A 26,390-nucleotide genomic window follows, 5' to 3' on the forward strand; every position below is an offset into this window, starting at 1 on the left:
GTGCTCGCTTTGGCAGTACATATACTAAAATTGGAACGATACAGAGAAGTTTAGCATGGCCCCTGCGCAAGGATGACACACAAATTCATGAAACGTTCCATATTTTTATCTCAGGAAGACTAAAAGGCACTTGGGTGACACCCTGTACCCCCAATAAAGACAAATTCAAATTCCAAAAAAAAAAAAATGTGAAGCTAGAAAGTTGAACGATAGAAATAAAAGTTAAAAGGATTGTGTTTTTTTCTAAGTCCAGACCTATCCAAAAATACAAAATTATGTTGATTTCCCTGAAACCTTATTTCAAATTTTTGATCCCACTTTGCTAGTTTTTTTTCCATTTCTTAAAGAAACAGTACCCAAACTTTCTCCATCAGTTTCATCATCAAAGGCTATCATTAAAGTATAATGTAGCCAAATGATACAACATATTTGCCTTTGAAGGAAAACTAAAGCTTTTAAAGAGGAAAATCTTTAAATACTTACAAATATATTTTAGAGAAATTTAGAACTTTAGGAAATAACAAACTCACAGAGAAGGTAAACAGAATGGCAGTTATTAACTAAGCTCATTTTTAGTATTTATCACATAGAGCAAGATAGAGAGTAGAACTCAGCATTTATTGAAGAACCAAAAAACAAAATACTGTGCCTGGTACTTAAACCCCAGCCTAACCAATATTTAACCTGGGAGGACTTTATATGTGTTTCTTCTCAGTTTATTCATCTGAAATTGGGATAACTGTACTCTCCTCTTTTGATTACATGGACTTATCTAAGTAAATACTAATTAGTACATTAAATACATTTATTTTGTTTGGCAGTGCCCAGGGTTTATTCCTGGCTCCGCTCTCAGTGCTTATTCCTGGCTTTACACTCAGGTATTATTTCGGGGGGGGGGGCAAGAGTAACACATGCGATGGCAAGGGTTTATTCACCCCAACCACATGTAAGGCAAGCTCCCTACCTGCTGTTTTATCACTCCAGCCCCTCAATTAAACTAATTGGAAGAAGGTGAGCATTCAACAAATAAAAGTTATTTTAAGAATTATCTTGAGAACAACTAATTTAGCTATTATCTGATCAAAAAGATAATAACAATGAAATCATTTTGATACATACAAATAATCAAAGTAATTATATTATAATATCATCAGGCACCCTCTAAAACTGTCCTTTATTTTGAACTGAGCATAAATTTTCAGATAAAAAGCAGATCTTTTAGTGTCTTAGTATGTTTGGAGATGTATAGAAAAATGCCCTAGTCTGAGTTGCTTATATACAACAGAGATTTATTTCCTACAGTCTTGAATGCTGGGAACTACAAGGCAAGCAGGCAGATTTGATATCTGGAAGGTTCTGCCTTCTAATAGAAGGTAATTTTCTCTCTGTAAATATGTGACAATGAAGAGGAAAACTTTCCCAGGACTCTTTATTAGGGCATTCATTACATTCATGAAAGCATTGCCCTTATGACCTAATCACATACCAAACATTCTCACTTTCCAATACCATCCCCTTGGTGGGCAGAATTTAAACATAGGAATTTGAGAGAGACAAACATTCAGCATACACTGAATGGTCACTCTAATAAGCAAAGGTAGAACTCATAAAAATAATAACAGTTGTTAATTTTGGGTCATTTAAAGCCTTAGCCCTTTGACTAAATGGTCAAAGGTTTTTGGACCACACCTGGTGACACTCAGGGGTTACTCCTGGCTATGCACTCAGAAATTGCTCCTAGTTTGTAGGACCATATGGGATGCCAGGGGATCAAACTGCAGTCCATTCTAGGCTAGCATGGGCAAGGCAGATGCCTTACCCTTTGTGCCACCACACCAGCCCCTAAATGCACATATAAATCATAGAAGAAACTGTATAGTATGAGTGTTACTGACAATCCTTTCAGCAGTTAAAAAAAATACCTACTTGTTATTAACAAATTCTCTTGAGACCTATCCAGTAATTATATATATATATATATATATATATATATATATATATATATATATATATATATCTTGAAGATAATGAAATGGTCCCAAAATTATAAGAAGAAATTCTTCGTCTGTAAATTGAATTCTTATGTCTTTCTTTGGAGAATGTCTCAACTAGCTAAAAGTCAAGTTAAAAATAAATGCCATGGGTTGATTTTAACATAACTTTAAATAACTACAGGAACGCTTCTCCCAGATGATGATCAAGTCTATTTTCATTTCCATTGGAGGTGTGGAGGGGACCCAATGGACTGTGTTGGAGGAATGGACCCAGTGGACTGTGTTAGTGGTGGGTGTAGTGTAGTAACACTTATTGAAGAGGTGTGGCATTTTACCCCTTACAATGATATAAATCAACTGGCAACTTAATATTTTTATTTGATCATAATATGTTTATTTGTTTACAGGTAGCTGGAACAAAATTATTACAAAGAAAAGAAAGTGAAAATCTTTGTAATCACAGTGAGGTCATTAAGTCCTTGTAAGATTCGGCAAGCTTTTGTTGCTAGTTGACCATTATGTTACTTCTTTTGTTTCTGAACATTAAGTGGTTTCAGATACACATTGGCATCCAAATTGACATGTTCCTTAATCTTAAAAAATCAAGAGTTGTTCGACGACCACATGGTCCAGTGATTCTAAGCACTATTTCTGATACTGTGGCTTTTGTGGAGCACCGTTTTGGCTGCCAGGGCTTCTGGAAGTACGAGATGATGGGGTGGGAGAGTGAAGGGTGCCAATGATCACTCCAAAAAATGTCAGGGAAATGTCAGCCAAATACCTGCACATCTAGAATTTTGGCAGAGAACCCAAGAGAGATGAGTGGCGAAGCTGGGTCATTTGCGAAAGCAGTGATTGTGGGTGATGGGTACAGCAGGTGTGGTTTTCCCTGCGGTCTCCTCCGCTGCCAGTGTACTTATAATTTTTCATGGTTTAATTTATATCTCTTTTAAGAACAAAGGAGTCTATAGAGCTGGACTCAATTTAAAAAAGAAGTAACAAAAGCATTGAAAAAATAAGCTACTTTACTGAATTATTTTTAAAAAAAATTTCTGGTCAAAATCTAAAATAGTCGGGCCGGAGCAATAGCAGAGTAGGTAAAGTATTTACCTTGCTCGCGATCGACCTGGTTTTATCCCCCACATCGTAAATGGTCCCCTGAGTACCATCAAGAATGACCCCTGTGTGCAGAGCCAGGAGCAACCCCAGCACACTGTCGGGGGGTGGAAGGGTGACCCAAAAACAAAAAAACCAAAAGGTCAATATATCTACATAGAACCAAGATATCCTCTCATGGAAATTTGGAAATTTTGGAAAAGTGCTTGAAACTTGTAGTTTTTGTCCTTGGCGGCATGAATCACTCAGCAGAAGGCATCCCGTGTGCTAGTTCATTTCTATCTCATTTTGACGCGGTCATTTTGACTTACAGATATCTTTCTATGTTTCAATCCTCCATCACCAAATCAGCAGCCCTGCAGGCAATGGTAGAAATCAAGTCCATCCACCTGCTTCTCAAGAAGAAACGGAAAGCCCCTGCAGGCATAAGGATCTGAGTACTGGATGTAGAATAACGCCTTTGGGAGTCAAACTCCAATTCGGATGGGGTGAAGTGAATTCGGGCTAGTCTCTAAACTCGGGGATTGAAGCATAGGCACCCCCATCCTGGTCTCCACCGACCCAGTGAAAGCAGATGGCTCCGTCTAGGGAAGCAGAAGGCCAAGTGCAAACAGACGAGGCTCACATTCTAGCATGGACGATTTTAGGCCGAACTTGGGGTTACAAGCATAAAATGTGAGGAGATTTGAAGAACTAGCAGTTGCCTCTCATTCTCCCAAGGGAAACTGAGTTTAGCCGCCCCTTCTTGAACACCAGGGTCCATCCACGACGAAAGAAGCAAAGCGGGCCAGGCAGGCCTCGGGTTGCTGGTTTCCTCGAATGGCTGAGGGGGAAGAAAGAGCCCAGTGAGATTTAGAAATTGGGCGGCGGGGGAGCCGCCAGAGGAGACAGGGGTGGGTCCCTCGCGCCCCACTCCTTCGTAGGAGGCCTAAGGGGAGTCAAGTGCAAGCAGCTAGCCTCCTGCTGTGCCTGAGGGGGAGCCAGCTCTGTCTTTAAGGGGAGGGGTTTCTCACGCCCCCAGCACCCCAGATCGGAAGGAAACCGGGCGAGGGATGAGTCATCCCGCCTAATTCCTCCTTCCCGGGGCCTATTGCCTCCGCACGCCAGCGCCCTCCCAAAATCAAACAGCCAAAAAAAAAAAAAAAAAAAAAAAAAAAAAAAAAGCGAAGGGAGATAGATGCTCCTCAGCTTGTCGGGAAGCAGCGCCAAAGCCCAGCCTGTAGCCAGAGGAGAAGAAAAAGGACGGGGCGATTAACCAATGAGAGCGTCGCTCTGGCACTCGCGGCCCAATCAGGTCGCTGTTTACAGGTGGGGGCGGGACTAGGAGGGCAGGAGGGGGCGGGCCCGGGCTGGCGCCTGGCGCGGCGCTTCAGTGGCTCGCAGAGGGAGCTCGGCGCCGGGAGTCGGCGCCCGAAGCCGACGCCGACGCCGCTGGCCAAGGTGCTGAACCCCGCAGGCCTCTGTCTGGGCCATCTCGCTCGCTAGGTAACCGCTCTGCAGCCGCGGCTGCCTCGCCTTCCTGCCAGGTCCCCATGGAAGAGATGGAAGAGGAGCTAAAATGCCCGGTGTGCGGCTCCTTCTACCGGGAGCCCATCATCCTCCCCTGCTCGCACAACCTGTGCCAGGCGTGCGCCCGCAACATCCTGGTGCAGACCCCGGAGTCAGAGTCCCCGCAGAGCCGGCGGGCCTCGGGCTCCGGGGTCTCGGACTACGACTACTTGGACCTGGACAAGATGAGCCTGTACAGCGAGGCGGACAGCGGCTACGGCTCCTACGGGGGCTTCGCCAGCGCCCCCACCACCCCGTGCCAGAAATCTCCCAACGGCGTCCGTGTGTTCCCCCCGGCTATGCCGCCGCCGGCCACCCACCTGTCCCCGGCGTTGGCCCCGGTGCCTCGCAACTCCTGCATCACCTGCCCCCAGTGCCACCGCAGCCTCATCCTGGACGACCGGGGGCTCCGCGGCTTCCCCAAGAACCGCGTCCTGGAAGGCGTCATCGATCGGTACCAGCAGAGCAAAGCCGCGGCCCTCAAGTGCCAGCTCTGCGAGAAGGCGCCCAAGGAGGCCACGGTCATGTGCGAACAGTGCGACGTCTTCTACTGCGACCCGTGCCGCCTGCGCTGCCACCCGCCCCGGGGACCCCTCGCCAAGCACCGGCTGGTGCCCCCGGCCCAGGGACGCGTGAGCCGTCGGCTGAGTCCCCGCAAGGTGTCCACTTGCACGGACCACGAGCTGGAGAACCACAGCATGTACTGTGTGCAATGCAAGATGCCCGTGTGCTACCAGTGCTTGGAGGAGGGTAAACACTCCAGCCACGAAGTGAAGGCGCTGGGGGCCATGTGGAAGCTGCACAAGGTGAGTCCGATGAAAATCCACTCCCCCCCCCCCCCCGAATTCCCCGAGCCTGCGAAACCTCTGACTTGGCAGCAAGCAGTGGGTCCCTCTCACAGAGCATCCCAACCCAACGGGGGCGCAATGCAGGTACCGCCTGTTTGCTTCCCCCGTCTGGTGCATTGCAGGAAGAACAGGGGACCTTAAGCCCGCGAACAGGGGAGCGGAGTCCTCCTCTGGAGAGTTGCGGGGATGCCTTTTCAGTGGGTCTCCCCCGAGTCACCCTCTGTCCCCCTGCGAGAATGCAGCCTGCCACAGAACAAAATAGCTTGCATAATTGGACAGAGCCATGCTAGTCTTCAACCCACCTGGTGTTTTCCAAGGGCAGAGCCAGGTGCAGGGTTCCGGGAGCGGTTCCTCCCAGGAAGAGATAGAAGCCTTAATGGGTGGCTCTGATTGGGATCATGGGTAGGAGTTGTTTATTGGGGTTCGGTGGGGTCACTAGAGCAGCTCGATCACGGGGTGGCGAGAGTCTCTCGGCTGGGTCTAGAAGACATCGCAGGCGGAATATTAATGTCAGCGCTGGCTCAAACCCTATTCTCTTGCCTGTGAGAATGCCGTGGGTGCCCTGAGCGTGCCTCCAGATCTACAGGCTAAGTGAGAAGTGGGAAGGAGAAAACAAAAATCTGGTGGTTTCCATGGCAACAAGCTCTAACTGGGTGGCTCCTACGCATCCAAGAGGGGACCTAAGGCTAACATAGCAGAATTCGGCCTGAAAGCAGTTCTGTGAACCCCCATCCTCCCTGACACTCACACGCCCCTTTCTCCAGGATTCAACTCTTTTCATCTTTCTGTGGTTGTCCATGCAACTTTGAGACACCCATTGCCAACATTAAAAATAAAAAATCTCTTTTGACGAAGTCTCCACCAAACTAGCTTCAAGAAAAGTGACTTTGAACGTGTCAGGTCATGCCATTCCTCAGTCCACAGCCTCCAGTCATGTCTCACTTTCTCAGATGCTTTTATAAAGATCCGTTGACACCTAGCTAGCCTAGTCTTCGGCTTCATCATCTCATTCCCTCAGTTCCAGCCACACTGTCCTTGTTGGTCCTCAACCAACACTCAGCTAACATCCTTCCCAACATTTCATTTTTCTAATGGCTCGCATTATTTTGTCTCCTTTACATGTTTCCTCAGAAGTCTTCTTTGCAGGCAACAGATGTCACCCATCTCGGGCATCTGGTAATTCTCTCCCTGCTTTGTTTTTCTCAGTAGCATTTATCACACTCTGGCACATGACCATGTCATGTCTTCATATACACTGGAGAATAAATTTCATGGCAAAAGACTGTAACATCAGATTCAGACTGCTAAGACCGAAGAAGCATATCTTAAGAAGGCATAAATTTGACTTTTTCTTTTAAAATGATTTACTTACATTGGAGGCATAAAAGGTGAGACAGGGATTCAGGATTATTGTGGGGACGTGTTGTTCATTCACAATTGGAGCTACAAGTAGCACAATGGTTGACATGTTTAGACCTCATCTCTGCCCTCATTCATAGTTTCCCAGCATTCCCTAGAGACTGAAAAGGCTAGCCAAGCAAAGGCACTGATGATGTATTTATAGCAGGAAAAGACAATATTGACATTTTAAGGACCAGAGATGTTTTCTAAACTCATTAATTATGTCATTTATGTTACAATAATGTTGTTAAAGTCATTTGTGTTCCCCCTTATAACCTATTAAACTGTTTGACCTAGTGGAGGTAAAATTCAGCACAAATATGAACCTCATTAGACATATGCCACCATTTTTTCTTGCTTTGTCTTTTGTTGTTGTTGTTTTGGGCTTAGACTTAGTGATTCTCAGGGCTTACTCTTGGCTCTGTGCTCAAGAATCATTTCTGAAAAGGGTTTAGAGAACCGTATGAGATAGCAAGGATCAAATTTGGCCACATGCAAGACAAGTGTGTACACAGCTACTATACATAACTATAAGCACCAAAACACCCCAGACCTTAGACTAAGGTCCTTATTATATTTCCCGCCCACCTTATCAGACCCCTCTACCTGCTTCCACGTTGCTTGAAATTTTTATTTCTGTAACCTAGAGCTTGTTATCATACAATACTATTTTTCCTGGTTTGTTTCTCTTTATACACTGGTGAATGGGATCATTCACATATCACTATTTATTTATAAATAAACACATTTTAAAAATGTAGATTTTATTTGAATTTTATAGTTTCCAAGGCTTTAGTTCACGGCCAATATGCTTTACCTTTTCTGATTTCACTCTTTAACCACCACAACCTATGTTAAATTCCCTACAAAACTATCCTTGGAAATAAATGAGTCACATTGTCTGGAAAAACAACGTAGAACAACATGCTAATTAGGATAGCTAAACCAAAATGTCTTTTTTCTGTGAAGAGGAGCATTAATTTATCCAGTAAGACCAAAACAGACTTTCAATCTTCTTAGGCCCCATGTATATTTGAAATGATGAATCATTTGTTTTGTTCTTAATGGAAGTTATGAGTAGTCCCTGTGCTGTGTTGAGTTCTGAAATATACTTTAAAAATAATAAGTCAGAGAGATACTATAGGAGATAGGTGTTTTCTGGATATGAAATTATTATAATTGTCATTATTATATGAGAAAACATAATAATAATACTAAAGTTCTTGGTATGACGTAGTAGATTAGAAAGAAAATATTAGTTCACTTTTAATGATCATTTTCTAATATCTTTTTTGTTTTTTACAATAGTAAGTACAAAATTTATATAGTCAAATCAGTATTATTAAATTGCCAAGAAAGAAGACAGAAGGATGACAGATTTTAACATTCACTTATCATCTGTTACATGAACAACAAACATTACTTCCCCATCTTAGCTCCTTAATAAGGTATATTGTGTGTTAATTCTTGATTTTCTTACATAATCTGATACCTCTGTCCCTATCAAAACTCATTGGTCAGAATTTGTATGCCCTTCAAGCACAGGTAAATAAAAAGCTATACTAAATAATTCCCCCATAATCAGGCAATTAGTTTTTAATATAGCTTATCCTTAGACCTTAACATTTCCCTTAATATTCAATAATATTATTTAATCATTTTAGTGATAAAAATATCTTGGGAGTAGTAATTTTTACAAATACCATCTTACAAATTTAAGAAAAATGTCTAAAGTTTATTTTAAGTGGGTTCTAAACACTGATTGATGGGGTCAGAGCAGTGGCACAAGCAGGAAGGTGTTTGCCTTGCATGCGCTAACCTAAGATGGACCTCGGTTTCATCCCCAGGCATCCCATATGGTCCCCCAAGCCAGGAGCGATTTCTGAGCGCATAGCCAGGAGTAACCCCTGAGCGTCACTGGGTGTGGACCAAAAACCAAAATAAATAAATAAATAAACACACAACTGATTGATATGTTTTTTGACCAAACTAAAATACTTTTCAAACATCTAAGACCTTCAAAATTCATGAAAAATTATGTGCAAAGGAATATTCTAAGATATATATATATATATATATATATATATATATATATATGTCTGGTGACATTTTTTTATTTAGTACCAGCACCTACTCTTTTTCTTTAACACATCTTAAATTTCCATAAAGAATTATTATCCCAAAGTCATTTTGTGATTTTAAGCAAGGAATTAGGATACAAGTATTACTTTGTAATTTATTCACATTCTTAACTCTAAAATTTTCCTTAAAGCTCTAATATGTTTTATAATAGAATCAGTAATAGTTTTATAACCATTTTTTTGTAATTGTGTGCTATTTAACAAGATTTTCCCTTCCTATCCTAAAAACTTAATCTTGTTTCAAATGTTTTTTTCTGTCATATTGTTTTAAGTAAATACTTGCAATTTAAAATAAATAATCAGTTTTATTTCCATTATTTTAATTTTTATTTTGATCATATTGGCTTACATATCTTTCACAGTAGTATTTTAGGTACATATTAACATTGAATCAGGGGAATACCCATCACCAAATTTGTCCTCCCCCCATCCCAGTTCCCTTCCTGCAACCCATATACCCCACCATCCCCCTACCCAGGCTACTAGAGTAGGTGGTCCCGTCTTTGTCTAGCTTACTATTAGTGATCATATATCTGTTTGGTCCTGGTACCCTCCCTTGTTTCCCTCTCTATTTGAGAGGTGGAGCTCAATAATTCAAGTTATGTGGTTTTGTTTGAAGGAAAGAAAAGCAATAGAATGGAATAAAATATAAGAAAAAATAATAAAATAAAAATATATATCCATTTTTAAAATAAATGTGAAATATACTGGGAATAATTTGTTTTTAATGTAGTGTCATCTAGTCAAATAATTTTGTAGCAAAATTTGAGTTATATTTAATGTAACCAAAAGAACATTAATTTTTATCAGCAACAAATACAATATAACCTAGATTTTCCAGTGGTAATTATAGCAGCAGATTTTCATTTTTTTTCACTTGCTTCTGGTACAAATCAGAACATTCGTGTGCAATGACATGTCCACAGGTATCACAGAGAATGTTATAAAAAAGCGAATTGTTTCTCTTACACTGATGTAACAGAAAGAGCTAGATGACAAGAGATCTAGGTTACTTTTTCTTTCTGGTTTTATTGTAGTTGTTGTTTTACTCTTTTTTATGTTTTAAATTTTTTATGTTTATTTTTGTTTGTTAACCCCCACAGTCTTGGGGCTTATTTCTTCCTTTGTATTCAGGAACCATTTCTGGTCATGTTCAAGGATATATAAATAGTGTTAATATCCAAAGTAAAGATCAGCTATATTCAAGCAAGTGCTATAAAACCTGTACTAGCTCTCTCACCCAAGAACTTTTGATGCTACTGCTTAATCACCATTATCTTTGGGGTGGGAAGTTTTTACAATGTTGCTTGAGGGTCATCAGAAATACTCATAGTTCAATTTTTGTACCTAAAGTTATGCATTTCAGTCCTTTGAGCTAGTTCCCCACCCCTCACTACCAACTCTAAGCAAATTACAATTTCTTTGTCCTTTCACATAAAAGCTCCAACTGTATTTGTGAATATATTTTAATAATTTTAGTGTTTGTGTTACCAATTTAATTCTGGCATAATAACTATGCATAAAAGATGAATTATTGTCAACATTAAGTTTGTGAAAAATTTTACCTTAGGCTGGAAAGATAGCTAGAAGAACCATAGTGCATGCATAGTCTTGGTTCAATTCTAGCACTACATGGCCCTCCAAACACTTCCAGTTGTAACCTCTGAGCTGTGCACCACCCATAGCTCCTTAGCACTGCGGGGTGAGGCCAAAACAATAGCAACAAAAATTCAACTCTCAGTTTTGGGTGCTTTGCTTTCTCCTTTCAGAGCACTGAGAATAATACAAAGGTCATTCTGAAAAGGTGGCCTGAAAGAGTGAGTCATATTTTCCTAGGTCAATGAGAATTCTCATGTGAATTAAGCTGAAAGAATGAGAACACCGCTTGAAAACATGTTATTAATTGGAATTTCAGGTCAAATCAAAATCTACACAAAGTAAGAAAATTTCCATAATCATCTGTTATGATACTCATGGGCAAAAGTTATTCTTATAACCAGCATAATAAATGATAAGTTTCTGACCAAGACACTTATTAAAGTATATATGCAGCCAACTGGCAGGAGAATAGAATTGTTTAATTTGGGGGTGCATGTGTATGAAGGAAGTTTTTTGGGTTTTTTGTTTGTTTGTTTGTTTGTTTTTGAGTTACACCTGGCATCACTCAGGGGTTACTCCTGGCTCTATGTTCAGAAATTGCTCCTGGCAGGCTCAGGGGACCATATGGGATGCCGGATTTTGAACCACTGTCCTGCATGCAAGGCAAATGCCCTACTTTCATGCTATCTCTCTGGTCCCAGAAGGAAGTTTTTATTGAATGAAATTTGCTTAGAAATATGTATGTTAGATCACACCCTGCTTTGTTCAAACAAAAGATTTCCCCTAACTTCCTTTTACCTTTTCACCTATAATTTTGATATGTAAATGTACACCTAGACTTCAGTACCTTGATATAGGTACCTTTGTCACACACTATACCCTCCCCCTCCTGGTTGATATATAAAGAGGTTTCAGTTTGGCTTGGTGCTCTGAGTGGGACCACCAATCTATGATTCTTTCCTGACTGGCTTGGTTTATTAATTCTTTATGGCTACCCTGCTTCAGAACTGGTCACCTGAGGTTGGAAATATGGTGCATGGGGTGACTTCATAGATGTGAGGGGAAAGAAAGAGGTACAATGTCTTAAAGAGATAACACAATCTTCAAAGTAAGCAATAATACATAAAGACAAGCTAGAAAGATGCCTATTTAGGGAAGAATAAGATGAAGAAAAAACCTAGAATTGTTTAATGTTTAAGAACAAAATAATTGTAATATTACAAATATATTACAAATATATTTGTCGATTTTATTATAGATTCTCTGTTGTGAGGAACAGAATTCCACATGAGGCATCTCAGAGGATTTCATAGGAAATGAAGCAAAATCATTTCCCATGGAGAATGTAGCTAGAAACTAAATTCATTCTTCATATCAGTCAGCTTATACTGAGTTATGCTACAGTTGCAGTCAACCTCCAACTCTTAGTAGATCACAACAAAACTTACTTCCGCATATCAGTGTCAGCTGTGTTTCTATTCCATAGTTTCCTTATTCTCAAACGAAGCCTGAAAGCATATTTGGAATACACCAACCTGTGACAGGGAAGAAAGCAAAGCAAAATGCCGAATGACATGGGATGTTCTCATCAACTATGGCATATCCTTTGTCCATTGGCTGAAATGAATAGTGTAACCAAGCCTGGTATCCATGCTGCAGGAAATATACTGTTCCAAGGGAGATACACAAGTTAAGTGGCCTGTAGAGAAGAACAGAGAGTATTTGGATGAAAAATGCAGTCTACTAATGCTATAATCTGCTACTCTCCAGGGTTAGGTTTTTTTAGTCTGCAAAAGGCCCAATATGGCTTCTTTATTCCCAGCCATACAATATTTAACAGGAATCCCTTCTCCAGTGTCCACTTCCTCTACCAATTACCTCACCCTGTTTTCTGCCCACAACCATCACACCACCCACACATCCTTCTGCCTTTAAGAAAGGTGCTTTTTGGAATAAGTTTTTGTGCTTTGGTTTATAATACTGTTACTGATAGTTTCATGAATAACATTTTACCCTTACAGCACCACCTCTCTGGCTGAAAATTTCCCCCCATCAGTCATTGCCCCCTTCCTGTCCTACCCTGAAGTGGCATGATTCCTACTAATGACCAGTTGTGTTATTTGTTTTTATACCATTATGGTTTTTATATCCCACATATGAGATAGAATTCTGTGTTGGTCTCTCTCCCTCTAACTAAACAATCAGTATGATACTCTACAGATTCATTCATGTTGCAGCAAATTGCATGGCTTTATCTTTTCTTTAGACCAAAAAGCATCAGTTGTATATCTTTACCATAGTTTCTTTATGTAGTCATCTAGTCTTGACACGGGTTGTTTTTAGATTGTGACTATTGTGGCTAGTGCTTCAAGAACATAGGTGGAGTGCAAATATCTTTTTTTCATTTTGTTCTTGGGGTATATTCCAAGAAGTGGAATTGCTAGCTCAATAGAAATGGAAGCTCAATTTCTAATATTTTAGGATTTTTCATATTGTTTTCTGGAAAGGCTGGACCAATTGATAATCCTGTCAACAATGGATGAGAGTTGGTGTTTCAGTGTAAGATGACATAGTCTGTCTTAACAGTCTCTGTACCAATGATTTCATATTTTCTAGTATATGGAATGAATTGTTTGACTCAGCTTAAGCCTAGTATCTAGTAACAACTGCCTGGGTCATAGCCCCTAGTGCTGCTTGGTGAATGCAGATTAGGGATAGATCAGTGAATCATTCCCCTGAAGGCAAAAACTCAGCTGCACCAAGTGTAGCAATCAAGATAAAAATCATTGTAGTTCAATATTATAAAAATAATATTAAAGCATGAATAATTAGCAAAATAAAATATTTAAATAAGGATCATATTAGTTACAGTGCCATGGATGAACCATATTGGTGCCCAAGTCAAAATCAGTGGTATCTAGCCTGAATTTATTGAGGATTTTTTTTTCTTATAATGGATTTTTTTGCATTTTAAAAATATTTTCACAGAACCTGTCATAGTTCCTTCTTTTTAAGTTACCATTTTTCTTCTTGATCTCCTTTTGTCCTTCCAACTCCTAAACTGAACTCTCAACATGTGCACCAGGCCTATCTACCACTCATCATTTTCTTACTCTAGGCTTTATATCACCCAACTAACTTGCCAAAACTATCACAGATGAACATTTTCTAGAATCTTGCCATCTAGAGGCCCTCCCAAAGAAGCAACTAGAAGATCCAAAGCAACAATGGACCATCAGCAATCTCACTCCAGCTGGATTTAATTCACATTTTTTAAACTAGAAAAAGCTTTCTTCTTTCTCACCTGAGGGGAAAAAATAAGAAAACTTTGTATTGAGTTTGCTATCATGAATAAATAATCATCAATATCTTTTCTCTCCACCTCAGCATGCCTATCTCTAGAGATGTATGCACCTTATGATTTTTAACTCCTCCTTATACTTGAATGTTTGAAGCTGATCTGGTCATCTCAGTGCCCTTACCTGTCACAGTGTGTTCCCAAACTCTCTTCTATCTTCTTTCCACTCTTCTCTAGTTTCCATGTCTGTGTGTCTGTGCTTCAATACTGAACACACTCTCATTATATTATCATCGAGAAGATTAGAATTTTTCATTGCACCCTATACACTCAAAATTATAAATTAATTCTTTTTTTTCCTTTGGATTTTGGATCACACCCTGCAGTGCTCAGGAGTTACTCCTGGCTCTGCACTCAGAAATCACCCCTGGCAGGTACGGTGGACCATATGAGATGCTGGGATTCGAACCACCGTCTATTCTGGATTGGTTGTATGCATGGCAAACGCCTACTGCTGTGCTATCTCTCTGGCCCCATAAATTATTTCCTCGTTTTTTTAAAATTCTTATTAGAGGTTGTAAAAATTTGTTTAGTTAAGAGAAGTAGTAAGATCAGTGATTAGCAAAGTTTCCCAATATTTTATACTCTCATTTTTTTTAATTTTGGGGGTTTGGGGGAAACACTCAACTGTGTTCAGAGCTTACTCCTGGCTCTATGCTGAGAAATCACTGTGCATAAAAGTGCTTAAAAGACTTGTTTTGTTTTGTTTTGTTTTGTTTTTTGGGCCACATCTGTTTGATGCTCAGGGGTTACTCCTGGCTAAGCGCTCAGAAATTGCCCCTGGCTTGGGGGGACCATATGGGACGCTGGGGAATCGAGCCGCGGTCCTTCCTTGGCTAGCGCTTGCAAGGCAGACACCTTACCTCTAGCACCACCTCGCAGGCCCCTTAAAAGACTATCTTAATACTGAGGATCCAACCTTGGTTGGCTGTGGGCAGGGCAAGTTTTTTTATACTATGTGTCTGGCTCAGTTCTCATATTATCCCAATAATAATAATTAAATTGAAAAACTTAATTTTCATGCTTTCTCTGGAAATGTACCAAATACTTCCTTTCTGTCTAAACCCTTTCCAGGCATTTTTTTATTTAATCATTGCAAAACATATTATTTTTTCTATGAAAGTACTGGGTCACAGAAAGATTATAAAGTCATGCCAGTTATAAAGGGAATATTTTAATCCATGGCCATAGTTTATGTATTTAACTGCTATTATTTCCTATTTTCTGATGATCTAAGAAAACATATTACCTATAAAGCAGTTCATTTGGGAGGGATCCATACCGAATGGTGCTCAAGGGTTCCTGGCTCTGCACCCAGAACTTGCTCCTGGTAGGCTCAAGGGAAAATATGGGATACCAGGGATCAAACCCAAGTTCGTCCCTGGTCGGCAGCCTACAAGGTAAATGCCCTACCACTGTGTTATCATTTTGCCCCTACAGCACAGTTTATAGTGTTATGTTGCAAATAACAAATTTAGTTCTTGTATATGAAAATTACTGAAAAATCAAAAGTCATTTGTTTCCTAGATTTCCTGAAACCAAGAAAATTTAAAGTGGAAACTACATGGCATGAGGGAAGAAAAAAAAGAATATCAAGTTTTTCATTGATCAAATCATCAGTATATACTGGAGAGGCCTAATTACCTTGTTCTGACTCTTTTTTTTTTTAGAATGAAATAGGCAATGAGATACGATCAACTCAGCCATAGATTTATATTCCTTATCTAACAAAGTAATCACTATAAAATTTATAAACAACTTGTTCGGGACACAGATTTATTCATATGAAGCTGACTTTCTAGCTAGATAATATAAATTTATCCTTTTTAAGATTTTTATTTTCCCTCTTTTTATTCTTAATTTGTTTGAGGTTTCATGTCAAGAAGTAACTGTTGGACAACAAATTTATATCATTCTCTCCCATGCTCCAGGAAAAGCCTGTGAGAAGGCCACTCTGCTCTGAACTGGGCTATACTACAATTTAGGATGTTATCCAGTCTCTGAATAAAGTAGTTTGCAGAAATAAGTAAATGTGCATGTGGAAATTAAGCAGTTTTAACCTAATACTTTGATTTTGTAGGGAACAAATGCTTGGAAAATCAAATGTACATAAATTTTAATAATACTAACAACTTACCCAAAGCCAAGAGGAATGACTGTAATATAATCTACCACTTATATCATCTCTATGTCATATACTTTTATAATTGCAAGTAGCCAACAATTGGTATTACTTTAAATATATGTAGTATTTTATTTAATAGTGCTACTTAGGCCTTCACACAAACATACCAATTCTTGAACTTGATAAAACGCTTATACTATTATTTTCCTTTCACTCATGAAATGTCCTAGAAGCATTAGTCATATAAAAATCAAATATAAAATTCAGTATTCATTCAATCTCATTAATCTTAAATGGAACAGATAAGTGTATGGTGCTTAAAACAAAAAATTGTTACTGATTTTGCCATTAATCATCTAGCCAAAACTTAGCAAGAAAATAAAATAAACAGATTTGGGATATAACCAATGAAGAAGCTTAATTTTTTTTCATTCAGTTAGTCTTCTAATTACCTTCTACCATTAACTGATTAGCAGCACTGACCAGCAGATTTATTCAACAGCTCAACTGGTCAATTCACAGTGATATTTCCATTTTGATTATATAAACAAAAACATCTTTATATATCAAACATCTTTATATATCAAACATCTTTATATGTCAAGATAGAAGACTGGATAATAGATTACACAGAAAAAGTGATGATAACCATTTTAATTCCCAAGAGAAGAACTGACTCATAAGATACTAAAACCAAGATTATAGAATAGCTGTTGCAAAAACAGAACTCGGCTATAGCATGTGGTTTCTCTTCTGCCATGAACTATTTGATTTAAAAGTGAGGATCATTAGAAGTAAACAGGGAGTATTTTTACAATCTGAGGCTAGGATTAATGGACAGGACAAGATCTGACAGTTCAAGATCACCTTATTTCAGAGTTGAACTACTCTGTTGAGGCCACAATGTTCTCTACATAAAGCATGAGACTGCCTTTCTTGCTACTCTGAAATTTTATAGTCATTGAGTGCATTATGCAGCTGCTACATCAATGACTTGTTAGTTGAGAGCAAATGATGAGATTATAACATTGTATATAAGCTAGGAGAACCTGAGCTACACAGCAGGTATTTGATTAACAGGCAAATAAATAGGAGAAAGGAGAATAAAATGAGCATAGAAGAAATAAAATCTAATCTTTGTTAAGTCCCTTGGTAACAACCACTATAATTAGAGTTTAGACTAAAGACCTAGAGCTCATTGAAAGAGGATTTTGTTGTGATTAAAAATATTGTGGGTAGGGGCTTGACTTAGCTGTGTGAACTTAGGAAATTTTCAGTATCTCTAAAGCTTGGTTATCTTTATATGTTAAATGGAAATTAAACTCATATCAAACTCCAAGGACTGTTATGAGGATAAAAGGTATGGTAGACACAAAACCCTTGGAACAGAACTGGACCAGAATAGATAATTAATATCAGTTAGTGTTTGTTATCTATTACATAGGCTGGTAATTTCAGCCTAGGCATAGGCCTAGGCCTTGTTCATGAGAATGGAAAGCAGAATGAATGTCTGAGAAATGTTTTCTCTTTTGTAGTAAATCCAAGTTGTTTCTTTATGATGAATGTGTATCCATCTAATGAGGACCACACGGACAGCTAAAATTCTTATGGCTGGTTTTTTTTTTTTCACAAATAAGTTCCTCCGTGGGAATAGAGAAAGTCCAGCAGCCAAAATAAAACAGACTACCTTTCATAAAAAGGCCAGGACTAAAGAAACTGAGAAGAAAGGAAGACCCAGAGACAGAAAATTCTAGCAGGATGTTTGGCAGTCACTCCTGAGTTTAAGCAAAGGAAATCAGTACATTCATCATTCTGGAAAATTGTCCAATCTTTGGGGCCAGAAAAGTTCACTTTCTTTACTTATTTGAGTCTTTGGCAAGCTTTTAATCTATCTGAAACCATTTCCTCATTTGCAAACACCACTCACCTTCAAGAGTTGTAAGAAAAACTCAGTGAGACTGTTTTTTAAAAGTGTCTACCTAGCATTGACAAGGTCTTTAATAATTAATTATTTTTATTTAAATTTCATTCAGTAATTTGTATTGATGCTTAAATACCTTTGTAAATACTAGAAGTACAGTAGTGAGAATAAGTAAAGAGACTTTAAGATTTCTTGCTTACTAAATAAAAAATATATTTAATGGGACAGTTGTTAAATTCACTATACTCTTTTAGGTTGTATGTTTTCTAACATGAGAGAGCTTGCAATATTTTATATATATATTTGTTTAGTGTATTTTGCTATGAATAAAAGAAGTTAGGTGTTTTGGCTAATATTCTTTAAGAGACAAAACTAACAAATAAATGTATAGATAGAGATAATCTATTATTATAGAAATTAGTTAATGCAGTTGTAACTAACAAATCCCATAATGTTTAATAAACATGCTGAAGACCCCATGATATGCTTGTTTGTATTTTTAGTATGATTTCTAAGGACTGAGACCAAGGGAGCATATGGCTTGTTTTCTAATTCAAGGACTGGAGTAGACTAATGTCCCCAAGCAGTAAAGATATAGACATCAAATTCTCCTTTACTTTACTTTTTGACTCATTCAGACCTTCAAAGGATTGCATGAGTGCACTAGGGAATTAGTTCTACTTAATTTACAAATCAGTCACTAATCTCATTCCAAAATATCTTAATACATATAGCTAGAAACAAAATTTAACCAAATATTTGGTAGTCTGTGATCCTGTCAAATTAGCACATAAAATTTACCATCACATTGGATTTGTCAGGAGTTGAGGAGAGCAATGAGAAAATTCAGCTAACTCATACCCTCACTCTGAAAAATTTTTAGAAGTTCAGGCAGTTCAGTAACCTGCACTTTTACTTTTCTTGTCCACAGTTTTAAGACTCCCTGAATCTCATTCATCTCTGAGCATTTGTAAAGAGTTTGGACCATGATATCAAAGAGGATATCAACAATAGGAAAAGATTAAAAGGCAAAAAGCTGTAAGGAATGCTTCCAAAAAGTAACATTATGCATTCCTGAAAGTGTTGTATACCAAACCATCATTTAAATATACTAGAGTCATTTTTCAACATAAGAAAATTTTGTATATGTTATTATCTCTGTAAATCTTATTTTTCTAGATTTCAGGACCCAGACTTAACAGGATTTTTTTTCCCTAGAAAAACAATATACTAGAGAAAGCTAAGAAAAACAATTGTAAGCTATAATCCAATTGTAGAAACTTTAACATAGAATAGCAATTGGAAGTTGCTGCAGGCTGTCTGAGCCGGTGACACTAAGAGAATCTCGGGGTTCCCTTAAGGAAGGTGGGTGCAGGAGTCAGCGATGAGAATAGAGAACGACAGTTTACCTTCCATGGAGCCCTTCATTCCAGATGTCACAGGCTGTCCTGAGCCAGCCACACTAAGGGGATTAGCAGAGTCCCTCGGGAAGGTGGGTACAGAAGTCCACGATGGGAAACAGAGATGTCGCTATTGAGTGAGTTTGGATCTGAGTCCATTTATTTTCCAGCATGCTGGGGTCACCCCTCTTTAGGCAACGACCCTAACAATAATTCACAGTCATTTTTAAAAGGAGTCCAGGGGCTTTCCACACAGTCATAATTGACCTTGCAAGCATATATCAAGTCCAGATGGCCACTACAAAGTGCAGAGTGGCCTCAGTTAGATAGCTAAGAAAGTATAAACCGAAAACTGTTCCTTGATTCTGTAAAGATAAGATTTCCTTTTTACTAGACATACAGCTTAAATCTACAATTTTGTCTGAAGTAGTATGAGAACAAATAGTTTTTAAGGTCAATTATGATTGTGGGAATTCCCTAGACTCCCTTTAAAAATGACTTGTGAGCTATTGTTGGGGCCGTTGCCTAACAAGAGGTGACCCCAGTATGCTTGAAAATAAACGGACTCAGATCCAAACTGACTCCTGAGTGTGATCTCTGTTTCCCATTGCCAACTTGTGCCCACCTTCCCAGAGGGACACCACTTATTCCCTTAGTATCACTGGCTCTGGACAGCCTGCAGTAGGAAGTGGCTCTCTTAAGAAATTTAGAATTGGGCAATCAAAAAAGCAGATCTCAGAGAATATTTTTTTGATCTTGTGTCTGCTTTGTGAGCAATCTACTGAATTCCTGTTCCACCCCCAGCTTCTTATGTATCAGCTAAGGCTATGGGATTGGATGAAACCAAAGGCATCAGTCAGTGGCAATTTTAATTAGGATTTAGTCTTACTCCCTTTTCTGTAGGCTCAGTCTCTTCCATAACACTGTCTTTTACCTGCTCAGGGTACCTTTTTTGAAGAGGCACTTTAATTTTCTTCTTGTTTCAAGTCTCTCAGCTGGTGTTTTATTCTTTGAAGATCAAAGAAAGATGAATCAAGTAGTAATAGCATTTTCCATTCCCCTTATTTCAGTCTGGCCTTGGAAGTACTCCAAGGCTTCCAGAACCTGTAAGAGGAGAGCCAACAGCTCTGAGTGGCATAAACAGAGGCAGCTAAACAGAAATAGGAGAACAAGCACTGTCCAGCCTTTTCTAGAGTTCTACCATGGATCCCTTGTGTGGGAGCCCCAATGCAGATTTGCCACGATTGTGGTCTACAACTTCAGATGTATTGTCATTGCCTTACTGAAAAAGTAAAAGTAGTGAATAGGTGGAGTGGAGAACTGGAATTGTTGGACTCTACTTTCTAAAATGAGAAGGATTATTTTATGGAAAAATTAAAAGTGAGGTAAGCATGTGCTGCTTAGGAATACATGCTATTAACACATGTGTTTCCCATATCCTTGTACTGCCAGCACACATGGTGACTGAGTACATGCCATTCACAACTCTTGATATGTGTGTACTTTCATACCTCCCTGCTTTAATGCTGATATGTATACCAATGTTCTCTTTTCACCTTTAGAGAAGCCCAAGTTCTCTCTCGAGTGTTGTACTCTCTCTTCTCTCCCTCTCTCTCTACTTCCTCATAAAACTTAAATAAAAGTTGTCATACTTAAAAAGTAAAACAAAAAAAAGCTCTATGAGGCTGGAGAGATAGCATGGAGGTAGGGCATTTGACTTGCATGCAGAAGGACAGTGGTTCGAATCCTGGCATCCCATATGGTCCTTCGAGCCTTCCAGGAGTGATTTCTGAGCATAGAACCAGGAGTAACGTCTGTGCACTGCCAGGTGTGACCCCCCCAAAAAAAACAAAACAAAACAACAAAAAAAAAAACCTAAAACAAAGCCCTAAACCTCTCTCCCTTGCTATGAATATGAGTAAACCTGGGCTGGAGTTTCTTATCTTAATCCAAGAGCATGTTTGATGCTAAACTTCTATGGGTTGTTCACTTTAGATGCCAAATTCCTTCTATTTCAAGTTATTAGATTTTTTGAAGATAAAAAAAATTGTTCCTTTGTGTTTGTTGCTTTTACTGCATTTCAATGCTATCTTAGTAAATATACATTACCATGATAATCCTGAGACTGCATTTCAGATACCTGTTGCCCATCTTCAAAGAAGTTTGTAGAAGCATCTGTTCATTTCCTTTTCCCAGTTGGAGAAAGGGGTTGTTGAGCTATAATCAGCATTGCCCAGAGCTTACTCCTGGCTCTATACTCATGGGTCAATATATTTTATATGGATACAGATCTCATATGTAGGTCTTTGGTGCATTTTGGATTGATCTTTGTCTGATATAAGAATCTGTTTTGTTGTTGTTTTGCTTTTTGCATGAGGCTAGCCCTTTTCTTTAGAGTGTTTATCTATGGATTCCAGATTCTCTTCATTTTCCAAGAACCACACAGTTTTGATTACTGTGAGTTAATAGCATAGTTTAAAGTCAAAGATTACAATGCTACCCAAATTATATTTTTAAAATTTCTTTAGATATTCTGGGAGTTTTATTATTCCATAAAAATTTTTACTATATTCTTTATACTTGAAAAATATTATGTGTATTTTTTTTGGTTTCTGGGCCACACCCAATGGCACTCAGAAGATACTCCTGGCTCTATGCTCAGAAATCACTTCTGGAGGGCTCGGGGGACCATATGGGATGCTGGGAATCGAACCTGGATTGGCCACATGCAAGACAAACACCCGACCACTGTGCTATTCCAGTCCAAGGAGATTTTTTATGGATTACTTTGACACTGTATAGTGGTTTGATTAGAATGATGATTCACCTAACACGCATCAGGTAAGGGGCTAATATCCAAAATATACAGGGCACTGACAGAACTTTACAAGAAAAAAAAATCTAATCCCATGAAAAAATGGGGAGAAAAAATGAACAGACACTTTGATAAAAAAGAAATACAAATGGCCAAAAGGCACATGAAAAAATGCTCCTCATCACTAATCATCAGGGAGATGCAAATCAAAACAATGATGAGATACCATCTCACACCACAGAGATTGGCATACATCACAAAGAATGAGAACAATCAGTGCTGGCGGGGATGTGGAGAGAAAGGAACTCTTATCCACTGCTGGTGGGAATGCCATCTAGTCCAATCTCTATGGAAAGCAATATGGAGATTCCTCCAAAATCTGGAAATTGAGCTCCCATTCGACCCAGCTATTCCACTCCTAGGGATATACCCTAAGAACATGAGAACACAATACAAAAATCCCTTCCTCACACCTATATTTATTGCAACACTATTCACAATAGCCAAGCTCTGGAAACAACCAAGGTACCCTTCAACAGACAAATGGCTAAAGAAACTCTAGTACATATACACAATGGAATATTATGCAGCTGTCAGGAGAGATGAAGTCATGAAATTTTCCTATACATGGATGTACATGGAATCTATCATGCTGAGTGAAATAAGTCAGAGGGAGAGAGAGAGAGATGCAGAATGGTCTCACTCATCTATGGGTTTTAAGAAAAATAAAAGTCATTTTTGCAACAATCCTCAAAGACAACGAGAGGAGGGCTGGAACTTCCAGCTCACTTCATGAAGCTCATCACAAAGAGTGGTGAGTGCAGTTATAGAAATAACTACACAGGGACCGGGCGGTGGCGCTAAAGGTAAGGTGCCTGCCTTACCTGCGCTAGCCTTGGACGGACCGCGGTTCGATCCCCCGGTGTCCCATATGGTCCCCCAAGCCAGGAGCAACTTCTGAGCACATAACCAGGAGTAACCCCTGAGCATTACCGGGTGTGGCCCAAAAATAAAAAAATAAAAAAAAAAAAAGAAATAACTACACAGAGAACTACCACAAGCATGTGAATGAATGAGGGAGCTGGAAAGCCTGTCTGGAGTACAGGTGGGGGTGGGGTGGGATGGAGGGAGATTGGGGACATTGGTGGTGGGAATGATGCACTGGTGAAGGGGGTGTTCTTTACATGACTAAAACCTAATCACAATCATATATGTAATCAAGATGCTTAAATAAAGAAAAAAAAGAATGATGATTTTAATCATGTCAATTCTTCTAATTCATACACCAAAGACTATGTTTCAATTTCTTGTTTCTCTTATTTCTTTAAATAGTGGTTTATAATTTTCCTAAAATATATTTAATTTCCTTTGTTGATTCTGAAGCACCTGAGTTGCTTTTTTTAGTAGTAGTAGTAGTAGTAGTAGTAGTAGTAGTAGTAGTAGTTGTTGTTGTTGTTGAAAGTGATATTTAAAAAAAATTCTTTCTCTTCTGCATCCCTGTCTGCACATAAGAAAAAACCTGAATTTTTCTAAACATTGTGATATTTTACTTTATAGGTTAATATTTCTAGGACATTTTGTGTGTGAAATCTCTAGGGGTTTACTAGTCACAATATTATGTCATCTGTGAATAGTTTTGCTTCTTTACCAATTTGAATTCTTTAATTTGTCTTCCTTCAAACTTACTTAGACTAAGATTTCTAATACTATGTTGAGTAATAGTGGTCAGAGGGAATATCCTTGTCTTTTGCCTAATCTTAAAGGAAAGGCTTTCAGTCTTTCACTAATTATTATGAAACAACTGGTTTAGATAAATGATATTTAATAAATTGAGGTAAGCACTTTCAGTCCCCATTTTCTTGAAGCTGTTTCTCATAAATGGGTATTAAAGCTTGTCAAACACTTTCTCTGCACTTATTGTTATAATCATATGACTCCTATCTTTCCTTTTGTTAATGTGGCATTCCACATTGATTGATGTTCATATATTAAACTATCCTTGATTCTGATGTATAAATCCTTTAATGTATTGTATTCTGTTTGCCGAGATTTTGTTGAGGATCTTTATATCTGTTTTCATGAGAGAAGTTGGCCTTTAATTTTATCTTTTAGTGATATCCTATTGATTTTTGGTATAAAAGTAATGTTTGTCTTAAGGAAACTTTGTGAGAGTGTTCCTCTTCTTCCACTTTCTGAATGAACTTGGGAAGTAACTTTATATTAATTTTGCATACTTTAGTATTTTGTGTGAATGTGAAAAAGAGCACAGATTACAGAATTAGCTATCAGGAATTAGGTTTCAGGAACTTTTCCTGGGATAGGCTTCTTTTTCCCTTTTCATTGTCAGTAGAAAAACTTTGTTCCTATAGTAGGAATAATAAAGCAGCTGGTTGCTGTCATGGTCATTAAAGAAAAATTAAAAAAATCTTAAAAAATTAAAAATTTGTAAAAGTCATCCTGTATATAATTTATACTGTTACTTTTTAAATAAATCCTTATTTGGATGTAAAATTACAAATTTTAGATCTATAACTGATTTTGTAGGAATAAAATGTAATTTTAACAATAATTTTCTATTTCAGAAGTTAAGGATCTTTCCTGACTGTATGTCAGGTAAACATGTCAGATAGATTTTTCATAAATGACTTAATTACTTTACTTTTCTTCAGTATTTTCTGGGTACAGGAAACACAGTGGTACTTGGGGCTTACTCCTTGTTTCTCTGCTCAGCAATCACTCCTGATAAATCTCAGGGAGGCCATGCAGAATGTCAGGGGTCAAACAAAGTCAATTACATTCAAGGCAAATACCCTACCTTCCATAAAACATCTCTTCAGTATTTTTTCTCAAGGCTAAAAAATAAGAGTGATAACTGATATTTCAGACAAGTGTATTATTTCAATAAAAATAAAGTTCATGAAATGTTTCAGAAATAAATTAGGGATATTCCAAAGGTCCAGGTATACTGCCCACAAAGAATAGGCCTATGTATTCTGCTCTTTGCACCCTTTCACTACATATAGCATGGGAAGCCCAGCCCAGTGAAAAACTGGAATAAAGGCAAAGTTTCTCTTCCTTATATATACATCAGCTCTTATTTTTACTATATATTCCTTTTCTGATTATCTCTCTTATTGCTGAGATCAGAACTAGTCAATATAGAGTACCTTAAATTTTTCTATACTGAGCTTATGACGTTCAACATTGTCTTTGTGCATTCCTCCTGCATATCCAGGCATAAACCAAATACATCATAGTTTTCTTTTCTTTTTCTTTTTTTTTTTTCTTTTTTTTGCTTTTTGGGCCACACTTGCTGACCCTCAGGGGTTATACCTGGCTATGCACTCAGAAATCATTCCTGGCTTGGAGGACCATATGGGACACCAGGGGATCGAAATGCCGTCTGTCCTAGGTTAGCATGTGCAAGGCAAACACCCTACTGCTTGTGCTGCCACTTCGGCCCCAGTTTTGTTAACAGTTTTCTTAACATGGCACACTGAAATGAGAATATAACACAATTATGTCATACTTGGCTTTTAAGATGGTATCCACTTGACATCCTTTTCTTTTTTTTTTTTTTTTTTGTGGTTTTTTTGGGTCACACCCGGCAGTGCTCAGGGGTTATTTCTGGCTCCAGGCTCAGAAATTGCTCCTGGCAGGCACAGGGGACCATATGGGGCGCCAGAATTCGAACCAATGACCTCCTGCATGAAAGGCAAACGCCTTACCTCTATGCTATCTCTCCGGCCCCGACATCCTTTTCTTAGGCAATAGTATTCTTATTCTATCTTCCTCATCAGCATCAAAATATAAATGTATTATAATTTTCCCATGACAGTTTACTTATCTTACATCTTAGATTTTCTGAATCTTTAACTCATCTTCTTTTGTTCTCCTGATTGTGGACAATTCACACACACACACACACACACACACACACACACACTCCTAAAACTGCCAGTCAGATGCTTAAAGATACAGATAATATAAGAATGTTAATACATTTCATTCATAGGAATAGCAACAACAGTTTTCCCCTTCAGAACAAAATTCGCTATCCTATTTTTTTCAGTACATATGCCCAAGTCTATCATTGATTTGCCCCATTTGGATAAAAAGTAGAC

General features: G+C 38.5%; 1 protein-coding gene and 1 non-coding gene across 7 annotated transcripts in view; both read left to right on the forward strand.

The window, feature by feature from the left end:
* On the forward strand, nt 1–107 carry LOC126003088 (U6 spliceosomal RNA). Its single transcript, XR_007493631.1, has one exon. It is a non-coding gene; the product is annotated as a U6 spliceosomal RNA (small nuclear RNA).
* Nucleotides 108–4,513: 4,406 nt separating this feature from the next.
* Nucleotides 4,514–26,390, forward strand: part of TRIM9 (tripartite motif containing 9) — a 113,045-nt gene continuing 91,168 nt past the window's right edge. For all 6 annotated transcript variants that reach the window (XM_049767096.1, XM_049767111.1, XM_049767106.1 and 3 more), the window contains exon 1: nt 4,514–5,464. In XM_049767096.1, the coding sequence (XP_049623053.1) occupies nt 4,643–5,464 (822 nt within the window). In that variant the 5' untranslated portion in view covers nt 4,514–4,642. The remainder of the gene's footprint in view (nt 5,465–26,390) is intronic.

The sequence above is a fragment of the Suncus etruscus genome, chromosome 2 (genome assembly GCF_024139225.1).
Source record: "Suncus etruscus isolate mSunEtr1 chromosome 2, mSunEtr1.pri.cur, whole genome shotgun sequence".
Taxonomy (NCBI): Eukaryota; Metazoa; Chordata; class Mammalia; order Eulipotyphla; family Soricidae; genus Suncus; species Suncus etruscus.